Source organism: Elgaria multicarinata, chromosome 4 (assembly GCF_023053635.1).
Source record: "Elgaria multicarinata webbii isolate HBS135686 ecotype San Diego chromosome 4, rElgMul1.1.pri, whole genome shotgun sequence".
NCBI classification, from domain to species: domain Eukaryota; kingdom Metazoa; phylum Chordata; class Lepidosauria; order Squamata; family Anguidae; genus Elgaria; species Elgaria multicarinata.
Genome location: NC_086174.1, coordinates 116,976,676 through 116,998,826, shown reverse-complemented (window position 1 = coordinate 116,998,826; position 22,151 = coordinate 116,976,676). Strand labels below are relative to the sequence as shown.

Below are 22,151 nucleotides of genomic sequence, written 5' to 3'. Positions count from 1 at the left end.
GGAGTTGGATTTGAGTGAGTGGTGGCTGGGCGTGTGTGTGTGTGTGTGTGTGTGAGAGAGAGAGAGAGAGAGAGAGAGAGAGAGAGACAGAGAGAGAGAGAGAGAGAGAGAGAGAGAGAGAGAGAGAAAGACAGAGAGAGAGAGAATTGTGTATCTGTATGTGTGCATGTGCTTGTGTGCTTATTTGAAAGAGAGAGAGAGAGAGAGATGTTGTATGCAACTTGTATGTGATCATGTGCATGCAGATGTATGAACATGCACACACATGTGCACGCTCCATCAATCCAGAAGATACCCATTGTGGCCCTTGCGGCCAAAATTGTGACTATATCCTTGATATAGTTACAATCTGCAAAAGGCAGGGAGGATTCAGAGGAGTACCTCTGATAAAGACTGTAAAATCATATATTTATGAAGGTGATAATTCTCCGCTTTTTATTCCAATTATCTTTTTTTGTATTACCATTATTATCAAGAGCTATTTAGAAAACCTGCTGTGAATAGCAAGAAACAAATCAAGATATATATGAAGTTGCTCAATTATAAGTCCATCATGGATGGTGAAATGATGGGTTTAAAATTTAGCTGAAATACGCAAGTAAACCCCATTCAAACTTGAAGTCTTTTTTAAAAAAAAGAAAAGAAAAAAATATAACCGGTTCCGCTAGCTGAGTTCTCTTTGAACAATACTCCAAGATTTCTGTTTCAAATTCTTGGACTCTCCTCCAGTGCAATCTTCAGTACGTGGAAATGTGTATTTTTGGTATTATTTCTCTTCATACTAGTACTGTGTCAGCATCCAAAGGGAACCACCACAGTAATTTCAACCATCTGTTGTACCTACAAACATGGCCAAAATATAGCTAAGCAACCAAAGTAAGAAATTTGGACATTTTATGAAGTGTAACATGGAGATCTCTAAGTAATTGGCAATACTCCTAAGATTTCTACAGTTCCCAGCAAACGTTTTCTAAAAATTTCCATACAGAGCTGATAAAGAAACAAAATATACCTCTACCACCAAAGCATACAATTCTGACCAGAAATAGAATTTGAAATACAGCATATATTTTGGGCAAAAATAAGGCACCTTAAGTGGCATTAACAACAATAAAGACCATGTTACTTAACTTGCAGTTATTTTACTTTATTTTTTAGATTTCTGGAATCATTCTAAGAGCTTTGAAGAATTAAAACCAAATTCATTGAATGCATTACTGCCAAGGTTAAAAGGAGCTGTATGGTTTGGAGAAAGATCTGAACTTTTGAAAGGGTTCTGATTCTAATCACTGTGAACTGCTCAGACACCTTCTGCTATTATGTGGTACAGAAATCTTCTAGTTTAGTCTAATCTAGTCTAGTATGTGTATACACACCCACCCACCATGGATGTGTTTGTTGGTATGTCTTCCACAGAACTGAAAACCGTGCATCCAATTGTTATGATTTTTTTAGGATTTGCTGTACCTCTATATGAAATAGTTTTAGGCATAGTGAAAACTTCATCCTCATCTTGAAACAAAATGGCAGACAATCAACATTTTTAAAGATTTAAAACTTCAATACCATTTGACCAATTTCAACCAAACTTGGCATGATAATTCAGCACTGCATTGAGCAAATTTTAACCAGACATTTTAACCATATGATTACCTATAATCATAAAAGAGGATGTGTCTCACTCTGTCTGTCTGTCATCACCATAACTCCAAGACCATGAAAGCTAGACACCTGAAATGTGGCATCTATACTAAGAGGACCCTAGGAATCTGCATTTCAGGGTTAATTTGGTTTTAGAGCACATTGATTTTAATTAATTTAAGAGTGTCCTTTTGGTTGAAGCCTGCAGTTAGATTTTCAGCCACTAGAGGCAGACTTCACTAACTAGCACATAGCTTTGTACTCCATAGTTTGAAGCTAAAACAATAGTAGGTCGAAGGACACAGTTGTATAACTGTGCCCTACAGCATGGACTTTCCCCATGCTGTAGGGCACCCCCTCAGAGACAGACCCCTCCCTTAGGAGGCTATAGGGTGCAGAGCTTTGTCTAAAGGTGTCACTGGGCACGGCTTCACTCAGATGAGGTGGGCACAATGTGTCCAAATTTTATAGCTGTGTAAGTTTGCTTGAAGGCTTCAATGTATCAACGTAAGACTAATTCTCACCTGTGCAAAGCCAGGTTCATTTGCTAGTAAATAAATAAATTTTAGCATTTTAGTTTGTCCTAACTTTAACTGCCTAGTAAATTTACTCAACTAATTTGAACCTTTAAATTGTGTCTCCTTTCTAACAACTTCACGCATTGTGCATAGCTCCTATATTAACTGTAACAATCCATCCATATTTCTGACAGAACGAACAGAACGATGAGTCTTCTTAAAGTTTCTCTTTTGATTGATTCAGTTACATACTGTTTTATCCTAAGGAGTTAGCTGTAAGACTAGTCAGTTAATGAGTAGCTGCTTTCCTTTTACTATCTGATAAGAGTTTGAACTACAGCAGCACTAAACCTTTGCACCAGGAGGGGGGGGGCTATTACAAGTGTCAGCCCATGAAGAATGATGGATCCAAATGGATTCCGATAGCTTTGGGGGATTTTTCTGTTCTTCCTGTCCTGTCAAAACTCTGGTTGACCTCTTTGGAGAGCATGGGGCCATGAAACAGCAGGGATGACTGGTAGAGCGTTAGTGGAGGAAGACTCCCAACGAAACTGACCAAACAGAGGTCAGTAAAATGAGAGGTGTGATCTCATTTTAGAGACCACTCCATCTCTAGTCAATCTCTACTCTGTCTCTAAAAGAAATGTCATCCAGCACAGCTTTTCTGAGCGGCAAAGTGCCTTCTACATTCTGCCCCCCCCCCCCCCCCCCCAGCGGGAGTTCAAGGATCCCTTGGTGGCCCACTGCAACAAACTGGGGGAGACCATCAAGGTCCTTGGAGTGCAGTGACAGCAATATGCTCATGCCATCCATCACACACACACTGTTTCTCTGGCCCTGGCCCCAGGAGAAACCGAAGCACATAGATCTCTGTGCATGTAGACCTCTAGGCTTGCCCTGCTCAGATACCCACATTCAATGCATAGACATCACAGCCAGAACCAGCAGTATGGCCTGACTTCCCCTTAATCATGGAAAGGGGGCTTGTCTCCTTCCCTAGATAGACTTTGAAACCTATGAACCAGTACCTGATAGCAGTGACAAGCTGAATGTGGGCAAACCAATTGAAACTTAAGGTCAACTTACATGTTATTTTAATAGAGGTTTTTTAATAGAGTGCTTCTTTAAAAAAAAAAGAACAGCCACATGGAGAGGTTCACTGGTTTGTTTCCATAATGCTGCCATGCAGCTATCACTGGGCCAACGTAACATCGAATGAACATTTTCTATTTTTAAGGACTGCAACAACTGTAAAGGAAAGACAAACTTGCCCTTTACATACTTGTCATACTTTCAGTTTCTTAAATAAGTTATAATCCACGTTTTCCTCACCTACCTTATAGTATGCTAAAAGAAAAGACAAATCTATGAAATGTAGTGCTAAGATTGGAAATTGCTACATAAGAAACCAGTAAACATTTTTTTAAAAAATGGGCAGCACAAAAATTTGGCAAATACTTCAGTGCAAAGTATGAATCTTTCCTGATTCTCCTTCTTAAAGAATTCAGCAAGTCATCACTGATGCATGATCCCAATGTTTATACTGAAATATCTGTCATCCTTAGTAATGTTCTGATACAATTGTAAAGTCGGTTTTGCATTAAGATTACTATAGATGACTAAGTTTTTAGTACTCACAGGCTTACCATCTGGACCAGATTCTCCGGGATAGCCGTGATTCCCAGGTTGTCCAGGATCTCCCTGTAGAGAAAACAGATATGTTGGAATACTGCAGAACCAGTAGAGTCCAGCAACCAAATGTTGCACTGTATTCCCTGTCACTAACAAGAGTACTCCTGTGTTCACACCTCCAAGCAACCTGAAACAGGAGCCTTGTACTGCAGTTCAGGGTTTGCAAGGGGTGGGGGTGTGTAGAGATTTATTTCCCACCCTCCTGAAAACAACCCTTGCCATCCTATTAAGTGGTAAAAAGCTCACGTTCGGGACTTTGTTGTAATTTTATTGCTTTTAGGGGGTAGGGGGAGTTTCTGAAGGATAATATTCATTGTGGGGATGCAATTACTATGTCAATTTTTTTAAAAAATGACAAAAGCAGCCACAAGGGGACCTCAGTAACAGCAGGACTGTGGCAAGGGAGAGTTTAAAACTAGCCCATCACCACCACCACCCTTGTCAATGGAGGCTTCCCTCTCAATGCAAATAGCAGCTTGGAGGGCAATTATTTGATAGGGTGACAGCGGAGGGTGGGGGAGGGTTCAGATAGAGTCGTAACCATTTGGGAAATGCTTGCCTGCAACTTGATCTCATATGGCAAAAGGGGGGATCAATGGACCTATTCACTAGTCTTCCATTTTTTGGCACTTTAGGAAACTACTTTTTCAAAGTCATAAAACCTTGGAGATAAGCCCAGAGACATTTTATGCAAGAGTTGGTCTTTACAATACAATCCTTACTCTCCCAGTGAAATACATTCTCACTGACTCTGGTACTGCTTTCACAAGATATGGACCTATGCTTGATATTTAAGCTGTTACAGACTTTTATAATACGCATAACTAAATAAAAACAGTTTGAAAGGATGATGTTAACAGTGTAGGCTGCTCCATTGGGAACTCAGAGGGTTGGCTGAGTTGGAATCACTAGAGTAGATCTAGAATCTGCCTGCTGTTGAGGGAAGGGCTACAAACATGGAAGGTACGTTCTCCCCTGCTTTGGGAAAATCCTCCCTCTTTCCCTACACCTCAGCTCAACCTATTCAGCAGGATCCCCCAACCCTCTGTGTAGCATTTTCAGGGGCCTGGAGGGTCTGTCGCAAAAAGGAGGGGGCAGGGAAGTCCTCTTCCACCAGCCAAGTTGCACATACCTAAATCTGGATCCTAACCTTTGCCTTCTAGAGTATGAAAGGATGTCCGAAAATTACAGGAGGACAAACCAAAGATGGTGTGTGAATTGTTATGTCTTAAGCAACAACCGTATGGCCCAAAACCTGGGCAAAGTTGCTTAATTTTACTGATGCATTCAGTCTTAGAACTATGCTAAATTAAAATGAATCACTTGTGGAAAATGCCCTATTTAAAATCGAACTATTTTATAATACCCCATTTAATTTAGAAGCCACATTTAGATCTCAGGTTAATCAAATAAACATGCTTCAATTCATTTTATTCTCTCAGCCCCCCCCCCCCAATGCACACAAGAGAATAAATTGTTCTATTTATATAGGTATGTATCCTATTTATAGTCTACCTTTCCTGGCTTCTCATAGTTTATTCAATACTAACAAAGAAATGAACCAATGGAAAAGTAGGAACAGGCTGTTCCATTGGTGCCAATGACTTTCACCATCAATGACCCTGAATTTAATAAAGTAAATGTTTCCAAAGAAAACCAGACAATATTAAGCACAAAAGCTAACATCTGTTACTGAAAAGTTGCTCAGTTCTCTACTTTAAAAAAAAAAAATCTATCAACCAAGGGCTTGCATGGAATTTAGAAGAATTAAGCCTTGGTCCCATACGAATATATTTTGTTATTTTCATAGTTGTCAGAATCTTAAAAACACAATGGCTCAGTTCAAACAATCACCTTCAGTTAAACAAGACACAGTGGCTTATTTTAAGCCACAGTGCACGCCTGACAAGCTTTCCCTAATTACCTGGCCTGGTGCAGCTTGTAATGTCATCCGAACCAGGGCATCATGGTTTGTTGGATGAGTAAAAACAACTCTCAAATAACCCAACAAGAGCCCATGAGTTATCTGAGGATTGTTTTCCCTTCCAACAAGCAATACCACCCAGGTTTGGACAACACAACAGGTGACTAGGCAAATGGCGCCTGGCATGTGGCACGGCTGAAACCAACCACCATGGCTTGTTTACCCATGGTAATTCTGCAAACTGGCACAGTGTCTGAGCTCAATTTCCCCAAAGGCATTTCTATGCACAGAAATGCAGAAGTAGAGGTAGCACACAGAGTATAATTGAGGGCCAAAAAAAAGAGGTTACTTTAAAGACAGAGTTCCTAGACCACTATTTTGCAATAGAAATTGCAGGTGTCCCATCCCCCCATGATCAGGCCCATAGTGGCAGGGGAGGCTTAACGCCCCAGTACCACCAGCTACAATCCTGATTCAGATACAGGGCCATACTCCTATTCTAAAGTAAAAATGATAGTAATGTCTATTTTGGCCCTCAGACAATTGAGAAGAAAGTATAGATAAAGGGTGGAAGGAATGGCCGAGTAATAAAATGGACATACAGGGCCTAAAATAGTCCTTTGGGATACTATCGCAGCAGGATCATGGCATAGGATGAAGGACTAATGGTTGGAAAGATAAGAAATGAACTTAGGAAATCAAAGGCCAGATGCAACATATGCAAATTTCAGCCTTAATTTGGGCAAGTTGCAGCTGTAGTATGTTTGATTTCATTCACCTGCAATGTGCGCAAATAAAAAAATTACAGCAGCAATTTGCACAAATTAAGCAAATTGCAGGCGAAATTTGCGTAAAAGGTGTTAAAAACCAATCAAACTTGAAAATCTGCAAGCAGGCCCAACTCAATGCAGATTGAATTGGTCCTGCTCTTAGGTAAGCAGACTGGAGTGCAGGGGGCTGAATTGGTGAAAGCTCAATTATCTTCATCCCTCAGACAGATTTGTCCAACATCCGTAAGGAGGAGCAACTCCAAGGGGTTCCTGTCAGCAGGCCCCTTGCTGTGCTGTGGCCCCCTGGCAAATGCCTGGCCAGGCCTACCCTTGACACCCGCCTTGCTTGTCAGCCTCCCAGATTGTTTAAATCAATCAATTGATAGGAACAGGGAGCCTGGCAGGGCCACAGGAGGTCTCGGCAGGCCTGTGACCATAGCTTGAGTTAGCCAGAACCAATTGGTTTTGTGCCCTGGGAAGACTGAAGCAATGCAATGGATGCAAGACAAGGGAGTGTGAATAGGAGCAACCATCAAAGCCCTGCACAGAAAAGCTCCCACTAGGCAAATCACTATATGAACTTCTCACGGATTTCTCCTGGGTTCAACTTCCAAGAGGAGGGCTGCTAGAGTTTGAATGGGCCACTTAAGCTTAAATCAATAAAATGCCTTGGCTGTCATTACTTCTGTGGCTCAAATAATGTTGGCTAATCAAGGGGGCAAGATAAAGTCCAGCACTGAGGAGTTATTTCGCGGTACTCCAATTCCAACCTTTTTGCATCTCGCATGCCCCCTCCAATTTTCACCATCAGTGTGTGCCTATGAGATTCTGAGGGTCTGTAAATAAATGTGAGGTGGGGTCTTGGTGTGTTAAGGTTTAATAACTACTGGTCTAGACTTAGCGTCTTTTGCATTACTGTCATAGAATTAAACACAGCCAAAAAAGTAAATTGCCATAATTCTACTTACTTTGGAGCCTGGTGGACCTTGTTTTCCTGGAGGACATATACAAGGAGGTGGCGTAGATCCTACATCACTAGGTCCATTCAGGCACTATCAAAAACAAAAATTATTTTCAAGCGTACACACAGAAATAGTTTTATACTTTTTAACCATCTTCTCGGTCAAGGTTCTTCACCCTTGAAATCCCCTCTGAAATCAACGAAACTTGCTTCTTTGACAGCAGTTTCATGACCACCACCCCACTGAAAAAAAACCTGCCTTCCCCAATCTGGCACCCTCCACATGTGTTGGACTACAACTCCCATAATCCCCCAGCCAGCTTTGGAAATTGCATTTCAACACATCTGGAGGGAGCAAGGTTGGGGAAGGCTCTAATTCAAATATGTTGACGAAATCAGAAGATTGGCTTCATTTTCAAGTAAACGTGCACATATTAAGTCAATAATCCCCATACTGCGTTCTGTGAGAAACAAAAGAATTAATAATCTAACACTTCTGTGAGCCCAAATGCCCACTGATAGATAAGGACTACACTGAAACTTTATTTCAATGTGAGAACAAAATACTACTATCAATATAAAAATACTTTAATCTGAGTTATGGAGTATTTGCATTTTAAAAACAGTCTACACAATATTATTTACTTTAAAAAGAATTTCAAAAGGCAAAAAAATAAATCTGTCATTATAGCAAAAATGGCTTGCAAAAAACCCTCACTACGCCAAACAAATAGCATGTTCTGACCTGATGGAATCATGATGAATTTACAGCAAACACACACACACAGCTGCATAAAAGGAAGTTGTAATACTACCTTAAAGTCAGTTTGAAATGATTTTGCCTACCTCTCCATTCTGAAATGAAAAGAAAGCATTTTCAGAAAGGCTGTAAAAAAAACTGTTTAAGATCAACATGGAGAGTTGTCTCTATATACAAATCCTCATCCTGCACCTTTTAATCAGCCAAAGTTATTGTTTTAACATGACCCATGTCTCACTTGAACTATTTGTAATATCTTCGTTAAGGAAGTTGTGTAATAACTTCCATCGGTAAGAATACACAATTTACTTTCCAACCTGGTGCCCTCTAGATGTTTTAGACTTCAACTCCCATCAGCACCAGTCAACATGGCCAATAGTTAGGATTCCTGGGAATTGAAGTCCAAGATATATGGAGAGCACCAGCTTAGAAAAGGCTGCATGAGACACACATCTGATAGAAAAATCCATCACCATTGAACTTGTAAGCATGTTGACTTGTCTCATGAATAGCAGCCTAAATTTTTAAAATTCCTAGACAGATTGTATAAACACATTGATAGCACACGAGAGAGAGAGAGAGAGAGAGAGAGAGAGAGACAGAGAGACAGAGAAAGAAGAAGAGGAGGAAGAGGAAGAGAAAGAGGAAGAAGAAGAAAACATTCATAGGAAAAATTCTTCTTCTCCATGATACAATTTTATATAGAATATCCAATGATCTTTATAAAAAAGTTTCCATCATACTCACAATCCCAGGTATCTCGCAGGCTGTTTCTCGGTTGTTTTGTTCTGGGTCACAGTAGATCCTTAGCTTTTGGATATCAAACTATAATGCAAAGAGTATAAACTTATGTTTCTAATGGTACTTAATTTAAATGCCTTCACATAAAATAAAGGGAGAACAAGTCACCATCTGGAGTTTCGCCATGTTAAACAAATTCACATAGGGAGCAATGCCATGCATGTTTAAACAGAAATAAGCCCTACAACTTCCAGCCTCTCTCAGCCAGCCATGCTGGGTAGGGATGCTGAGAGATGAAGGTAAGGATGTATGGATTTTGTTAAATCCATTCCATCTGTGTTTCAGAGATTGTCAGGTGCCTTTTGTTCCAACATTCACTCATTGACGTAATCAGGTTATTTTTAGGGATGTATGAGAATTTAATTTCACATGCGCAAATGAAATCTTGTATTAATGAACAATTTTGCTAACCCATTTATTGGAAAGTAAAGTCTATTAAACATAATTGGACAAGTAAATCAAGCTTAGGATCAGGCTATAAATCTATTGTTTTATGTCTTCCACAAAAGTAGTATTCTGAACAGTAATATACCTGTACAGTCTCCTCTTTCCCAGAATATTTTCCTATTTGGGTTAGTCCACTAATATAGATCCCTAAAACAGGATGCAATGGCTTCATTTCTGTTTCTTGATCATCTATATACAACGTCACATCTGCTTCTGTTACTAAGAGACGGATTTGATGCCAGCCTTCATCAAACAATGTCTAGGGGGGAAATGAGAGGGTATACTAAATATATATGTAATATTCACTTTCCTAAATAGAAAAACATTAAGTAAATCGCTTTCAAGACTTGCTTGTTGTCATTTATCTAAATTAACAATTCAATCAACAAGGTGCATTACCTGTTATAATGACTTAAAGAAATTGCCCAATATTATGTCAAACTTAACAGAGAAGAATCTAAAACTCTGGATTTTTCCCATTATTGCTTATAGATGAACTATAACCATGCCAAATTTGTGCCTATCTGGAAGATAGTTAGATATATCATTCATCCTTTTAATTAAGTGGTATTAATAGCCTGCCTTTCTATGCCGAAGGCTTAGTGAGAACAGCACCGAGAATAAAAAACAACAACAAGAAAACTAAGCTAAAAGTACAATTCTAAAAACAACAGCAAGAAATTGATGGCATATTCAGATCAATGTGACAATATATATATATATATATATATATATATATATATATACACACACACACACACACACACACACACACACACCGCTTGGCAAATGGCACAAATACCACATCTAAGAGAACTGAGGATGCAGCTACAGCTAGTATTGCACCATTCCAGCTTGGCTAACAGCTTTCTCCACATTGTGCCACAATGAAACCACATCATTAAACATGAGCAGGTACTTGCCACCCAACATCAGGGCTGATTTCTGGTCTGCTTTCTTACACATCGCAAAAGAAAAGAGGGCAGATGTTACATCGCATGCCATTTAGACTTGACAAGAGGTATGAATATTTTGAGTCCTGATCTCAGTACTCAAGAAACAAGGGTAAAGTGAGAATTATCCCTATGCTTGGTTATAAACACAGTGAGGTATTAGATCTCTCTGCCTTTAAATGCACAGTATGGTATTTCAATCCAAAAGTGAATTTTCCTTTACCTTTACACGGGGTGCAGTAAAAGTAACAACCTGAGTATCATTTACTAGGCTTGTTGTAGTAAATGATAATGTTCTGTCTTCGCCGTGTACAGTAACAGCCATTTGTGATCTTCTATCCAGGGTTAGAATCCTCCATAAGTCCCATGTTTTTTTAACTTTAAACCTCTGAGTGGATACAAACACATACGATGGAGGAAGGCCTTCTGGAAAGACATCCCTGGGAAGCAATTATTAAAATATATATGTATATTTAACAAAACATAATTCCTTAAGGAATTCCAGGACAGTTACTCAGTACATTATAAGGAAGTCAAATTGTATTAGGAAATGATAGAGCTCACTAAAAGGAAGTTACCTTGTCAATTCTGACAAATCAATGCGTGAAGTTACTTCATAAGCTTTTGCATTCGTAGATGAGACCTGAATTCTCTTTTTCACCTTCTTCTTCACACCTAAGCCTAGAAGGATATCAAATCCTTTTTCATCCCGAGATGCCACAGGAATTCTCGTTGGACAAACAGATTCTATAAAGTGACAAAATGCACAAACCAAGTAATTTACAGATGTAATATCAAAGTACTAGAATATATAACCTGGAACACATTCGGGGCAATCTTACACTATCAGAGTAGTACACAATTAAGCAGTCTATCTGAAGTAAATAATTCAGTTATTGGACTGCATGGCCTGACAGCCCAACTGGAAACAACTTTTGAAACATTTAATGGGAAACTCACCATGGACTTTTGTGTTCTATATAAAAACGAACTACTGTTTGATCATATTTTTCCTCAGTGACATTGGACTACTAATACCACTGACAAAGCCACTGTATTTTGTCTGATACCATGGAGCATGTTACAATAGTATCAAACATTTTCATACATGCAAGTGAAACGTGTGTGTGTGTGTGTATGTGTGTGGCTGCCCACAATGATCTGGAAAGATAGTAATCAAGCCAAAGCAACCTTGATTTACAAGGTTCTATTTACATTGGTATAGTTAAAATCTGCACGAGAGAAAAACACACAGTAAGAGTCTGTACACAAAAAAACACAAGCACAAACACAAGACCCAGTTGATATACAAATGGACTCACAACCTCTTAACTGAAATACAAATACATGTAAATGGTGCTTATATTAGACTCAAAACCATATAACACAAGCACGTACAACGGAACACCAATACAAGTCCATTTCAAATCTAGGTATTTTTCAAGTCCATTTGAAAATAGTTTCTACTTCATTGGAAGAATGGCTTTTTCTTGGCTTTCTTTCAGATTCCAGCTTGAGTTGTCAGCTGCAATATCCTCCTACTCATTTTATGATCAGTGTGATTCTTGAAAGCTCAACCTGTGAATAAAATATTTTTCTACAAAGCACTTAAAGTTTTACTGCTTAATATTAACCCATATAAGAAATACACCCTATTCAGAAGTGTATTGATTGTTATTTTGATGTTGTATTGGTTTTATATGCTCTTTTAATTTTATGTATCTAATTTATACTGTATTGTTGTACTAATATTGTTCCCCACCTCAATCCAAAGGGAGAGGCAGGTAAGAAATAAAATTATTATTATTATTATTATTATAATGGGTAAATCCTGGCAACCTGGAATAACCTTTACCAAATGCCAATGTTTCAATGCCATACGTTTATGGAGAAAAACATTCTATTGCAGTCCATACATCAAAATAATAATAATTATAGACTAGTTTCTTATCCTGCAACAACTGACTTCTATGATACATCTCAAGTCCATGCATGGCTCTTCTAATAAATCCCGGGGGGGGGGGGACACTTAATTTTGATTGTTGTACATATTTGTTTCTTTATTGCTTGTACAAATTTGAATGAGTACAGTTGTGTTTTAATCTTAAAAACTGTAATGTAATATGGTATTCCTATCACTGTAAAAAAAATTGCTGTAAAAAATTACATAAATTTGCCCATTCAAAGTATAAGTCATAATATCCAGATACTGTATCCCACGGAGACCATTATGGCTTGTGAACTTAGTAGAAGAATACACTGTATTCATCCTGTTATGTCTGAACTCAGGAAATTGTAATTTATGCTAATTGTGATTCATTAACATAACAGGTTTGGACATGCCAGAAAACTGCAATTTATTGAAAATCAAAAATTTCAATCTCCGCCTCTTGCACATGAAAAAGGGTGTGTTTGAGAACAGATGGCATAAACCCAAGGCTTGCCACAGTTCATTCTCATAACACTAAAATATGGTTTATCTTTATGCCTGAACCATAAGAGCAGAAGAAGGTCTATGCTGGATCAGGACATGAATTCATCTAGTCCAACATTCTATTCTTACAGTTCCAACCAACTGCCTGTGGAAAACCCACAAGTAGGATGTGAGTGTGATAGCAGCTCCCACTTATTTTTACAGCAACTGGTGTACATAGGAATTTAATCCCCTTTTTAAAGCTATCCAAATTGATGGCCATCACTACACTTTTGTGATAGCAAATTCCATAGTTTAACTATGCCTATTGTTTACACATTGCCTTTCTAGAAGCCACAAAGAGACAGACCATTTGCCAGCCATTGCCAACACTCTCTCTTGCTCCTAACCTGATGGCCCCTGTGGGCTGGTATCCATTCATTTGTATGACCTAGTGTATGAAGGAACCAAAAAGCAACAACACGAAGGCCCAGTATCCAGAGCTTAGAAAATCTGAAGCCAGACTGGGAGTACCGCAAACTACAATATAGGGATTGAGTCTACTTGCATTAAACCAATTGCATTTTGACTTCTCCGCATCCAGAGGGCCTGCTATAAGCTTGAAACCACTTTCATTTTTAAGAAGTATGATGTGATTGTGAAAAAATTCAAAGTTGGCCGAACACTTCTTTAGACACACACACACACAGAGAGAGAGAGAGAGAGAGAGAGAGAGAGAGAGAGAGAGAGAGAGAGAGAAAGAGAGAGAGAACACAATACTGGGCGCTCAACCTAAAAAAATTTTTTAAAAGAGTTTAAAATATAGGGAAGTGCCAACATTTCTTTTCACTGACATAGAATATACAGTAAAACCTCTGTTACTCAGATTTCTTAGAAAATAGAGAAGTGAAATTTGTCCTAGAAAGGAGAAGGATGCAAATGAGGAGACAAAGGCGACAGCCTGAGAAGCCACGCCCCCATTAGCAGCTCCCAAAACAGCACAGCAGTCTGCTTGTGAAATTCAGGGAATTCCCAAAGGCAGCCTTGGCACGTGGCACGATGTGCTGCTCTTCAAAAAACAGATAGAGATTCCACAGGGATAGTGCAAGCCTATAGGTGTGCTGCAATGGTAACCAAGGTGCATGACTGAAGCATAGCTGAGGGGACATACCTCAGTGGTAGAGCATCTGCTTTGCATGCAGAAGGTCCCCGGTTCAATTCCCAGCATCTCCAAGTAGAGCTTGGAAAGAATCCTGCCTAAAATCCCAGAGAGCTGCTGCCAGTCAATGTCAACAATGCTGGGTTAGATGGACCAATGGTCTGATTCAGTAGAAGGCAGTATTCATAGAATCATAGAATAGTAGATTTGGAAGGGGCCTATAAGGCCATCGAGCCCAACCTCCTCCTCAGTGCAGGAATCCACCTTAAAGCATCCCTGACGGATGGCTATCCAGCTGCGTCTTGAATGCCTCTAGTGCAGGAGAGCCCACGACCTCCATAGGCAATTGGTTCCATTGTCGTACTGCTCTTACAGTCAGGAAGTTTTTCCTGATGTCCAGCCAGAATCTGGCATCCTGTAACTTGAGCCCATTATTCCGTGTCTTACATTCTGGGATGATTGAGAAGAGATTCTGGCCCTCCTCTGTGTGACAACCTTTCAAGTATTTGAAGAGTGCTATCATGTCTCCCCTCAATCTTCTCTTCTCCAGGCTAAACATGCCCAGTTCTTTCAGTCTCTAATCATAGGGCTTTGTTTCCAGAGCCCTGATCATCCTCGTTGAACACGCTCCAGCTTGTCCAGCTTCCTAGCAGGATTCAGAGGTAATGAAGTTTTACTGTAGCATATTCTGCTACAATGCAAACAGCCATTCAAAATACTGAATAAAATTAATCAACTCACTCTTATGAAGTCTTCCAAATGTGAGTTGACCAAGGGTCCATTTCTGCAATTAGCTCCAGTCTAGTAGCTGCTGCTCATGCAGACTGGAAGCTACTGGTGCCATGAACAGTGGCAGTCACGTGAGGTTTGCCTGTGCATGCATTACTCTTCATGCACTGCATTTGGCAAACCACCACCAGGAGGGCTATGCTAAACAACAAGAACAAAAACCTGTTCGCAAACTCCCTCTGATTGTAGCAATGGCAGTGCAGTTGGCATAAACAACAGCTACTTCTCCAGAACTGGTTTGGGAAATGGCCTCTTAATCTGGTTATCCATTGAGAGACATGGACTTAAAGGCAGGTAACCTGTTTCCAAACTTGTCATACAGTGATGTATAAAGCAACACCACTTGAACACTCATAGTTATACGGAAGCAAACAATTTATTAAAAACAAGAAGCACCATTATTTTATTTAGAAAACCAACATTTTATAAATGCCAGTATTATTTGCATGGCTCAAAGCAAACTTTTTAAAAACACCCACACACACTAAAACACAGCTGGAAGGTTTACGGTATAGCTCTGATATTAAATAATGTTTTATTTTGTTGCTACCAGTCTTTTAAAACAAAAAGGATAATAGAATTAACTAACATTTTATGGACCCAGTTTCTACACTCAACTGCAATGCATCTTAACAGCACGCATTCATGGATATGTTGCTAATTTCTGAGCCCAAAATAACTAACAATAATAACAATGCATGCATCATCCATGTTCAGTGCACCTTACAAAGAACATAAGCAGAGAGAGAGAGAGAGATCCTGCCCCAAACAGATGATATTACAGCACTATATCAAATCTCCTGTACTTTCTAAAATTGTAAGTGTGGGAGGGGGGAGAGTGGAGACTGAGAATAGTGCCGGGCAAGGGCACTATTAACCTCCATGATACAAGTAATTCCACAAAGTAAACAGCAGCTCCGGAGAGGAGCAATTCAGATCAGGGGAAATGGCATGGGAGAAAAGAGCTAAGGGTGATTCCTACCCTCAGTGATATGGACAAGGTCAAATATCTACTGTTCAGTACAGACAGGTTTGTAATTTGCTGTGACGGCTGCTCATCTTAGACAAACTCATGTGGCCTGCCTTGAGATGTAAGGTTTTAGTTGTATGTGCATGTATGTTTTAACATTTTATAACTTTTTATCTATTTTTTTATATAACATGCTATCCGTGTATAACTTTTGTCTATGTAATTGGCTAAAACTTGTATTTGGTTGCCTTCAATGAACTGATTGAAAAGAGCTACTCTATCCAATACTGTGACCCAGATCCAAATCATGGATCTCCCACTGTCTCATCTAAATCAGCTCTATTTTTGACCATGTGGGGGAGACAATGGAGGGTGGAGAGGCTTGGAAGTGGCAACGTAGCAAGAGCTGAAACAATGTGTTGATTTCCATAAGCTTGCAAAGCTAACAGCACCGGTCCTGAATTATTTAAAATATTTTTAAAACTAGCAATCTATATCCAGGAAGGCTGTGAAATCTGATGTATTTCATTGGGTTTGCAGGGTGTGCATTAAATATCTTAAGTGCCATATTTGCTTTTATGTTCTGTTTTAATTAAGATTTTGCTTTTAATATGCATTTAATTGGTCCCTTGAGCACCATTTTTGGCAGAAAGGTGGTATATACATTAACTTCTCAAATGCATAAATAATAATAATAATGATGATGATGATGATGATGATGATGATGATGATAAGAAGGAGGAGGAGGAGGAGGAAGAGGAGGAGGAGGAAGCCAGATTCTGCAGAACTATGGGTTGTTGAGGAGGAGCATAAGCCGACAGCTCTACCTGAAGCATAGGTAGATTCTACTCAGGCTGAGTACATGATGAGAGCAATAGCTCTCCATTCATCCTTTTTCTTTTCTAAAGCATCTGAAGACAGCACGTTCAGTCTGACCCTACGGAAACACCTGGTGGTTTTGACAGTCATTCAATGGATCAGTCCCCTCTCTCAAGCATCTCCACTCACTCCGCTGCGAAATATGCATCAGCTGACTGCAAAGGTTGCTGAAAAAAGCTGGGGGAGCATCAGCTAACCAGACTTTTCATACACTTCACAGCTCGTCTAGACTTGGGAATTGCCAGATGTGTCGATTACAAAATCTGCCTTGGCAGGCAGTCTCATTGCCTCACTTCTCCTGCAAAGACTATCTTTCTTAATACCAAACCTGTTGCATACAACACTTTCTTTCCCAGTTCTGATCAGCAGCAGAATTAAGGTATACCTGACATGTTTAAATCCAAAAATTCACTTATTTAAGGCAGTTAGGATTTTCGGCATCTAAGGACCAGCTCACACAATCTCTAGGAATCCTGTATACACAGCGGGTAGCAGGTATACACATACATCTTCCCCAAAGTGCAGCATGCACATATAGCCTGGCAAAGACTCCTGTATAAGACCATGGAGAGTGGCTGCCAGTCAGCCTACACCACATTTCTCCAACTTGTGGACTTCCTACTCCAATAAGCCCCAACCAGCATGGCCAACAGTCCAGAAGTTGTAGTCCAAAACATCTGAAAGGCACCCGGCTGGGGAAGACTGGTGTAGACAAACTGAGCTCAATGGATCAACAGCCTAACTCAGTATAACATTGCTTTCTATAGATCCATAAGTCATTTGCTACTGAAATGTGAGGTCCACATATCGCAACGACACACAATATACACTTTTAGAAAGTGTAATCACCCTGCAGAGAGGTATCAATATTTACCTTCACAGAGTTTCTGCTTTATTATTTCTCTTATTCTGGATATTGCAATATAATCTTCAACGTAGAACACGTATCTGGATGAGGGCTTGTTGGCAATTGCTCTCAATTCATCCTCTTCAGTTTCTGAACCAACTCCAATGGCAAACAGAGTGATCTTGTTTCTTCTTGCTTCAGCGGCTATATCTTTGACTTCATCTTGTGACTTACCATCAGTGAGAACAATTGCGATTTTTGTAAGGAATCTTGGGGATTTAGCAAACAGGTGGTCAATCGCAAACTGAATTGCCTTCCCTGTTCTTGTATTTCCACCCAGGTACTGTATGTATTCCATTCCTCTGACTAGATTTTCATTGGAATCATGAGACCCAAGTGGAATTTCAAGTACAGGATAATCACTGTACTGGACTACTCCAACCTGAATAAACTTTGGTCCTATGTCAAAGTTACTGGTAATATTGACAAGCCATCTTTTGATGATTTCAAAGTTTTCTGGGCCAACACTGTAGGAGCCATCCAAGATAAAAACTAAGTCTGCTGGGGCAGTTCGGCAACCTTGAAAAAATAAGCACAGAGAGAGAGAGAGAGAGAGAGAGAGAGAGAGAGAGAGGGAATTAAAAATATTCTGCTGTTGTTTTTAAAAAATCAACTTCAGATATTATCATTAAGGGCAATTCCCTCAGAATCCCAGCATTCAGGAGATGAGAGCACCATAGTTCTGCAAACACAAGCTGCCTGGAAATTAAGATCGAGTGGAGATCTTCTCTTGGCAGTGCACATTTGCCTGCAGCTCGATAAATGGCAATCTGAAAGAGGGCACTCTCGATACAGGCACTGTGGAACTCCCTCCCACTTCATATACAGGTGGCACCAAGACTAAAAAAGCTTTTCATGCCAGTTAAAGACCTATTTGCTTACGTAGGCTGTTGATTCACTTCCTCTCTTTTTCTTTTCCTGCACTGTGTGAACTGTTATTCATTTGTGTAAACTGTTCTTATTCATCTGTTCTCCCATTCGATTATGCTTTACAGTTCATACGGCACACTAAGCCATAATGTTTAGCTCAAAACCACAGTTTAAACATGCTCACTAACCATTTGCTGCAAAAGGGTTAGCAGCCTAGCCATGGCTTAGTGGGTTATCTGAATAAGCCCTGTGTTTAACTGCTTCGTGTGGCACAGAGTGGTAAGTGGCAGTTACTGCAGCTGAAACTCTCCCCACAGCCCGAGTTCGATCTTTAAAGAAATTTAAAGATATTTCTTTAAATAAATAAATAAATAAATAAATCTATTTGTACTCAGTAGTCCCAATTCAAGAAAGTCAGTCAGCCTTCAGGCTCCTGCAACCAGGGATGTTAACTCCTCCCCACCCACTGAGCACAGTCAGATTTATTTCTGAGTAAACTTGCACAGGATTGCACTGCATCTATCACTAAAATTAACGGGACTTGAATTAGCCACAACTACCTTGCAGTCCTATTAATTTCAAAAGGATTTAAGCCCAACTATCTTTCTCAGAATTGGAGCCTATATCTCCTATTGGTGATCCCATCACCTGGCTATTTTGAACCTCTCATCAAAATGTTAATTGAGCTTAATATATCCCCATGTCCATTTGATGACTTCCTAACGGAGCTGGGGGGCCGGAATCACTGGGCATTATTATAGCCATTGGTGGACTAAAATACTATACAAGCAATTTTGGTGGGAAGGAGAATGTGATAGAAAAATGTGCAATATATCCTAAATTACTTTGTGCATACTGATTCCCATGTACTTCAATGCATTTTATTGGGCAGGGTGTGGGGTTGCAGCCTAACAAGAGAAAAAAGGAAATTGCACAAATTCTTTATCAATAGCTTGCTCCCTAAAGTGATACTGAACAGAAGGACACTATAGCCATTTTTCATTATTCTGTGGGAAAACTAAGACTTTCTGGATCTTAAATAGAGACTATGGAGCCCCTGCATTTTTTATTTTATTTTATTTTATTTTTGTGGCCACAGGCGCATTCTTTGCCCACAAGCCAGAACACAGTTTTTTGTTTTTTAAAAAACTAAATATGTGTTACTTTGCTTTTATGTGTTGATAAATAATTTGTTTCATACATTTACAATTCTATGAAGTGCTTTATATTAATAGGATGGTGTTCCTGTTTTGAGAAATGAGAACTTTGAAACAGAGGTATTAGTCATCTGAATGGAGTGGGGGAAATGTAGCAATCATTTCTCCATAGCATGGAGGGGTGTGGCTTAAACCATTTAAAAAACTATAGGGTGGTTTGCGGTTTTAACAATTCACTAGAGAGAAACCACAAGCTTTCAAACACCCTAACTAAATGGCAACATCTAACCACTGGTGGTTGCTTCTAACCACATAGTACAACATTGTACCAGATTAACGAGTAAGCAACCTATGATCCAGAGACCCACACATATGTGGACTTTCCATTTTTCTTCTATCAGTGGGAAGCACTCACCGAATGCAAATGCATTTCTCGTTCTATGTGGTGAGGGTAACCGCAAGGAGCCGGGACCCTCAGGAGCTCTGTGCCCATCAAAGAGGTGGGGTGGGGGGAGCAGGGAAATTATTATTTTTAAAAACTTAGTTTTGTGCACGAGTGCTCGTGCGCTCCGTCTCCCTTACAAAAATAAACAAAATGGCAGGCGCAACACACTTTTCATTCCTTGACATTGCGCGCTACGTGTAGACGAGGGCGACGATCTCGCGATCATAAAATTGTGAGATCATCTCCCTCCGATCCCCTCATCTAGCTGAGGCCTATGTCTGTATTTTCTCTCTCACTCTGGTTTCCCTCTATCTCTCCCCATCCCCATGCAAGAGAATGGAACAATTTCTCCATTCATTTGCATGGAGCAAGAAGCTATCCTACAGAAAATCAGCTGAGGGTGGGGGGGAGAAGCCCACCCTCTGTCAAGGACCCTATTTCGACAAGGCTCCTTGATGGGGGATGGGCTCCTACCCATCTCCAGCTATTTCTTGGCAGGAAGGGTTTCCCCCTCCTTATTAAAATAAATAGGGGAATCCATTTATTTGAACAGGGAGGGGGAAGCCGCTACCAAAAGTAAGCTTGAGGAGACTTAGCCCCAACAGTCATTAGTGGGGGTGAGCTTTAACCGCTACCCTTCAGCTTTTGGGGGGGGTGTAGGTGGCTTTCAGACCACCACCCCCAAGTGATGGAGAAATTGCTCCATTCATTTGGAGAAGGTGAAAATAGCTGCTTGGCAGATGCCTCAGCCTAGTCTTCCAGGTGAAGAGACACGTACAGGTGCTGCACTAGAGACCCCAGCTGCAAACTGTGGTTTAACAATCCAGGAAGCCTTTATTAAGCTAGGCCCATGAGGTGAAGTAAAAAGGGGAGTGAGGAAGGAGAAGCACAGACTGTGGTTTGTTGAACAAGGAATGTAACATCTGAACTGAACTAGGCCGAAGTGTGAATAAGAACCAAGAGAGACCAGTACTGCAGACCTAGATACTCTGTGAGCCCAGATAAGCTAAGGTAAAGCCCTGTGTTCCAAGTTCTACAAAAACAAGAATTCCCTTCCTGCAGAACTGGAGGAAGAAGTCTTCAGAAACTTTCCTCATGACTGTCTGAACTTGTAACTTCTGAATTATTGTATTATGTAGCAGAAATACAATAACCTACATCTAAGGCCCTAAAGGTGCATTGCTAATGGATGTACATCCATGACAAAAGATATTACCAATTCTGAAAATTGCTTAGACATTACTGTAGGAGGAAAGAGGATCAAACAAGAGGGGAAATGGGAATCTTCTTTAGGAAAGCCTCTACGTTTGATTAACTAGCCATGATTAACAAATGAAGTTGTTCCTTACTTGATCTTATATCACCATCTTCAGCTGATATGTAATCGTGTAGTAACAACATTAAAACTGTCTGAAGAAATGTGATGTTCTTTGCCATGTATACAGTATTTCCCGCACTTCAAATCCTAAAATAAACTGGAAAACACCGTTATTTTAATACATTTGTATTAAAACATAAATGCAACCTATCTAAAGTATTACAGCTTTCTATACAATCAATCAATTTGTTGCCTGACTAGTCCTAATTGCAATTCATGATTTTAATGATGTTGAGTGAGATATGACTAAATGTATAAAGCTAAATTGCTTAATACGTTTCTAAAAGACCAATATCATATCATACCCTAACTAAAGCCTACATGGTTTCTCTGACACTTGTGGGATAACAGTCCAACATTCACCATAATAAGAAAGGGCTCAGTCTACAATACTCTGGGGTATGGTGCGGATGCTTCCCAACGAACCCTCAGCCCTGGCAAAAGCCCCAGGTTTACTGTACCTGACATGCAGAAATCATATGGCCCAGCTGCGTGGAACAGGGACATCGCTGCTTGCAAGGAGCTGCAAGCCCATAGCTCATTATTATTTATTATTATTATTATTGCATTTATATCCCGCCTTTTTTCCTCCAAGGAACCCAAGGTGGAGTATATAATCCTCTTCCTCTCCATTTTATCCTCACAACAACAATCTGGGGCTGAGAGTCTGTGACTGGCCCAAAGTCACCCAACGGATTTCCAGGGCTTGGTGGGGAC

The 22,151-nt window shown here is 39.9% G+C and overlaps 1 protein-coding gene across 2 annotated transcripts in view; it reads right to left on the bottom strand.

Moving 5' to 3' along the window:
* COL21A1 (collagen type XXI alpha 1 chain) overlaps positions 1-21,528 on the bottom strand; it is an 82,794-nt gene extending 61,266 nt beyond the window's left edge. For both annotated transcript variants that reach the window (XM_063125046.1, XM_063125047.1), the window contains exons 1-8: positions 21,406-21,528; positions 17,552-18,103; positions 11,046-11,214; positions 10,691-10,907; positions 9,600-9,773; positions 9,014-9,091; positions 7,514-7,597; positions 3,798-3,860 (exon numbers count right to left, since the gene is read on the bottom strand). In XM_063125046.1, the coding sequence (XP_062981116.1) occupies positions 3,798-3,860; positions 7,514-7,597; positions 9,014-9,091; positions 9,600-9,773; positions 10,691-10,907; positions 11,046-11,214; positions 17,552-18,103; positions 21,406-21,493 (1,425 nt within the window). In that variant the 5' untranslated portion in view covers positions 21,494-21,528. The remainder of the gene's footprint in view (positions 1-3,797; positions 3,861-7,513; positions 7,598-9,013; positions 9,092-9,599; positions 9,774-10,690; positions 10,908-11,045; positions 11,215-17,551; positions 18,104-21,405) is intronic.
* Positions 21,529-22,151: the final 623 nt, after the last annotated feature.